This window comes from Urtica dioica, chromosome 5 (genome assembly GCF_054948205.1).
Source record: "Urtica dioica subsp. dioica isolate 48M chromosome 5, U.dioica_male_clone48M_v1_H2, whole genome shotgun sequence".
Classification (NCBI taxonomy): domain Eukaryota; kingdom Viridiplantae; phylum Streptophyta; class Magnoliopsida; order Rosales; family Urticaceae; genus Urtica; species Urtica dioica.
In genome coordinates this window covers 8,807,641-8,811,890 of record NC_142760.1, presented here as the reverse complement: position 1 = coordinate 8,811,890, position 4,250 = coordinate 8,807,641, and the positions used below count along the sequence as shown (strand labels likewise).

Here is a 4,250-nt window from a genome sequence, read left to right as displayed (position 1 = left end):
TGAAAATATCATCAAACAAAGCGCCGTCGAAGAAAGACTTGGGCATGACCTCGCCCAAAGATCAACTAGCCGTAACACGCCGGTCCGCCTCTGCGCACACGCACGCCCTACCTGTGCACACATGTCCCCGTTGCTCCGGGGCTAGAGCGATGGATGCGATCGCGTCCTCCTCGCCCACGTTGAGCTACGCCTCCTATTCGTTTGGATCCTCCTCCACGTGTTGAACACACAATCGTGTTGAGAGAGACGGAAAAGCGAAAGAGAGCACATGCAATTATGAAAATTATCCCACTACTACAAATACAGTCTTTCGGTGCGGGTGACTTTTGGGTGCGACTTTTCGCACCTAAAAGTCGCACCAAAAATTACTTTCGGGTGCGACCTTTCGCACCCAAATGTCACTGAAGTAACCAAAAAATTTCGCTGATTTTTTTTAAATTTGGGTGCGAAAAGTCGCACCCAAAAGATCATCATACCTTTGGGTGCGACAAAGTCGCACCCAAAAGTCCAAAACATTTGGTCTAAAAATTTAGCGGGATTTTGTTCCCTCTTAATTATTTCACTTCTAAAATTTCGTTCCCTCTTTTTAGCTCTGCCGAATTCTATCCCATTAGAAGAAGAAGGGAAAGGAAAGAGAAGAGAAGAAGAGAAAGGAAAAGAAGAAGAAGAAGAAGAAGAAGAAGAAGAAGAAGAAGAAGAAGGGGGCTGAGCGGCCGAGAGAGAGAAAGAGAGATTGAGGGGGAGCGAGAGAGCGAGACTGAGAAGGAGAGCGACCGAGGGAGAGGACACGCGGCCGACAGCAGCCACCGAGACCGAGCACCGCTCGCGCATGACCGCGGCGAGCCGCCGAGCACGCCGACCGAGAAGAGACGCCGGAGAACGAGAGGGAGAGCGCCAAAGAGATTGATTTCACGAAAGAAGGTGAGGAATCCTCTTCCCCCGAAATTAATTTTGAAAATTAGGGTTCGAGATTCAAATTGGGGTCTTCTTATTCCAGTGATGATTCTTGTTGAATTGATGTGTTGTTGAGGTGGTTTGAGCTCGGTTTGGATTGCTAGTACTCGAATTGGTGAAATGTAATTGTTTTTGTTTGAATTTCTTTTGCTTTTGGCCGAATTTGATGGAAACTAGGGTTATTGATTTGGAAATTGGGGCTTTGTGATTTAAAACTATGAATATGTTCCATGTTCTGTTCTCAATGATGTACAAGATAGCTAGATAATCACAAAACTTAAGTTTCCCAAAAGAACCATGTTTCTGACTGTTTTGCTTGGAACCTTCAGCATATAAAAAACTCTCAAAACCATTTCATTCGTGTATGAGCCTATAAAATTAGTGATTGTATTCATAATAATTTGATGCACAGAACGTAGTCGTTGTGCTTGACTCTGGAAAGTGTTGCTGCATTTTCAAAATCTTCACATCTCTTTTTTCTCTTTTTTTAGCATACTGAAGAACATAAATCAGAAGCCTCACGAATGATTCCACAACATAACTACAAGCTCGATGCTCAAGCTTTGAATAGCCGTCATCCAGGAGAGGTGCGTGTTGACAGTCGAAAATAAAAGCAATTCCCTAAACCACGTGTTGCTTTTACATAATATGTGGTGCATAACACACCAATAATTTTTTATCAATCAATTCTCAAGAACCCATGGTTGATTTCGAGTTGGAGGTTTGCATGTCTTCCCAGAAATAAGTTTTGAGGACATTGTTTTTTTTTTTTTTTTTTAATGCTCCGACATGCAGAGACATATCCAGCTCTAGAATTTAGCCTCTACACCAACATAATTTTAGCGTTGATTTGTTTTGAAGCCTTTGGATGTCTTTTTCCGGATTTAAAATCTTAGTATTAAAAAGATAACCGTTTCTAGATCAGCTCCATGAAATACCTTGGGTTGTAGTTTGAGTGCAGGGATTTCAGGGAGTCGATTCTAGGAGTCATGCCACATCACTGGGTATGTAACATTATGATATGAACTTCCCATTTCATTTCATTTCATTTTTACCCTTTCTCGTTGCAGCAAGCAAATTGTTACATTTTATTATTTATTCAGGATAGGAGAGAGGATACGTTGTTGAAGCTAGCACATTTTAGGCGGCATAAAAGGAAAACTTCGAAAAAAATGCCTGGAAAGAGTGTCACTCTACCTATTCACAAGCCCGAGGAAAACCATCCCCCGGGGAAGGATTCAACCAAGAAAATTCCAAACTTGATCGGTAAAGTAACAGAGGTGCTGGTTCATCAAAACTTAAGAAGGTGAGATTTTTCAAGGATGAAGGTCTTACAACATCACGAATATGCCTTCTCATACTCCATTTTCGTTTGTCGCAGCCAATGTCTTATGTTCCCACAATAACAAACTACACTCAGCTGTGGTGGCTCCCTAATGTCGTTGTAGCTCATCTCAAGGAAGGTATTGAAGCAGCCCATTTGGCTACCGGCCGCACTCTTTGTAAGGTAAGCAGAATTCTCCAATGCAAAAATTGCTGCTAAATCTAAGAGTTGCTCTAGTAGCCAGACCCTTGGTTTATTTCTAAGAGCCCTTGGTTCAATCCCTTCTAAAGGTACCAACCAAGCGATTGCTAGTTCCAGTTCCCAAATGTCGTGGGGTCAAGCGGGAACCTGGAGACTAAACCCTAGTTTTTAAATGCTGCCAACTGCATGATAATGAACTTGATAGTTAGTGTAAATTCTATATTTTAATGAATGCCACGAAAATAATCATGGAGATGATTCTCAAGCCTTTGTATGGGATTTATGTAATTTTCTTTAAATATATTTGTCTTTCCAGCTTCACCTTCAAGAAGGTGGCCTCCATGCTGATGTTAATGGTGATGGAGTGTTAGATCATGTTCAAGTAAGTGCTTTCTCGCCTGATATCTGATACAAGACTCCAAATCTTACAACCCAATAAAATGAACCTAAGTATATAGTGGCTTTTTGGAGTCAACATGGTACATTTTGGAAAGTTACTTCAGTCTCATATATCCATTTTAGATATATTTAATAAGTTAGCATGATATATTTCAAAAATGTAATTCCAGAAAACCAACAGAACATTCCTATCAAGAAGTATCTGAAATCCCAATTTATTATAAGTTGATGTAATTAATTAGTGTCATACAATAGCCATAGGACATGCCTGTTATTTATTTTTCTTTCATGGAGATGGCAGAGCCAGAAAACACAAGCGAGTGAATAACACCTAGATATTAAAGCGCTGAAATCATACAAACCGTCATTGAATTTTCCCTTCCAGGCTGTAGGAGGCAACGGGGCCGAGCAGACGGTTGTGAGCGGGTCCATGGAAGTCCTCCGTCCTTGCTGGGCCGTGGCAACGTCCGGCGTCCCCGTTCGAGAACAGCTCTTCAACGCCTCCATATGCCACCACTCCCAGTTCACGCCTCCATATGACACTTTGGCCGTTCCCACGATCTCGCCTTTCTTGAGGTCGCCACTCCCATCCTCGCCTCTCTTGATTCTTATTAACGAGACCAATCACTTGAACTTGTGAATTGCTATAACAATTTTTTTATTCTGTGTATTATGTGTATTATGGACCATTTAGGTATAATTTTTATTTTTCAATTAAGCAATTCAATATAACAAGTTTCATTCAGCCTTTTATTTTTAATTGCTTATAACAGGTTTCATTAAATTAAATCAAGTAATGTCATTTAATTGCTTTTTATTTTATAAATAAATTAAGAATCAAAGTCACTTTCAAATCAGATGACAACTAAATCACAGTTAACAATTACATTTTTCAAAGATTTAAAGTCACTTTATAATAGAGCGACGTCTAAAGTACTATTTTTCCCCCAAAACTAACTATCGGGTGCGACAAAGTCGCACCCAATGCTCTTTTACCCGCCTTTTCAATGGATTTTTATGACATTTTAGGTACGACTTTAGGTGCGAAAAGTCGCACCTAAATGTCGTAGCCGAAAGTCATGACTTTTGGGTGCGACTTTTCGCACCCAAGGCCTTTAGGTGCGGACTTTCAGGTGCGGAAAAGTCGCACCCAAAGGTATCTTTGGGTGCGGAAATTGACTTTTGGGTGCGAAAAAAGTCGCACCCAAAGGTCTTTTTTGTACTAGTGTCCTTTATAATCACAAAGGCTTCGCGACGGTGAAGCCCGGGGAGATACATTTTCCTCAAACACCCGGCAGAAACATCTAAAAGTTCACCGCCCGAGGCCTCCCGAGTGCTGGACTTGGGGGGCTAATGTTGTCGGTCGTTTTCG

The 4,250-nt window shown here is 41.2% G+C and overlaps 1 protein-coding gene across 1 annotated transcript; it reads left to right on the top strand.

Moving 5' to 3' along the window:
• The first annotated feature begins 577 nt into the window (after positions 1 to 577).
• On the top strand, positions 578 to 3,645 carry LOC149395084 (uncharacterized). The gene is made up of 7 exons (XM_089615437.1): positions 578 to 921; positions 1,446 to 1,541; positions 1,905 to 1,958; positions 2,058 to 2,260; positions 2,336 to 2,461; positions 2,796 to 2,861; positions 3,264 to 3,645. Exons 5-7 carry the CDS (start codon positions 2,339 to 2,341, stop codon positions 3,516 to 3,518), a joined length of 444 nt encoding a protein of 147 aa, XP_089471563.1. The 5' UTR covers positions 578 to 921; positions 1,446 to 1,541; positions 1,905 to 1,958; positions 2,058 to 2,260; positions 2,336 to 2,338; the 3' UTR covers positions 3,519 to 3,645.
• The last annotated feature ends 605 nt before the right edge of the window (positions 3,646 to 4,250 follow it).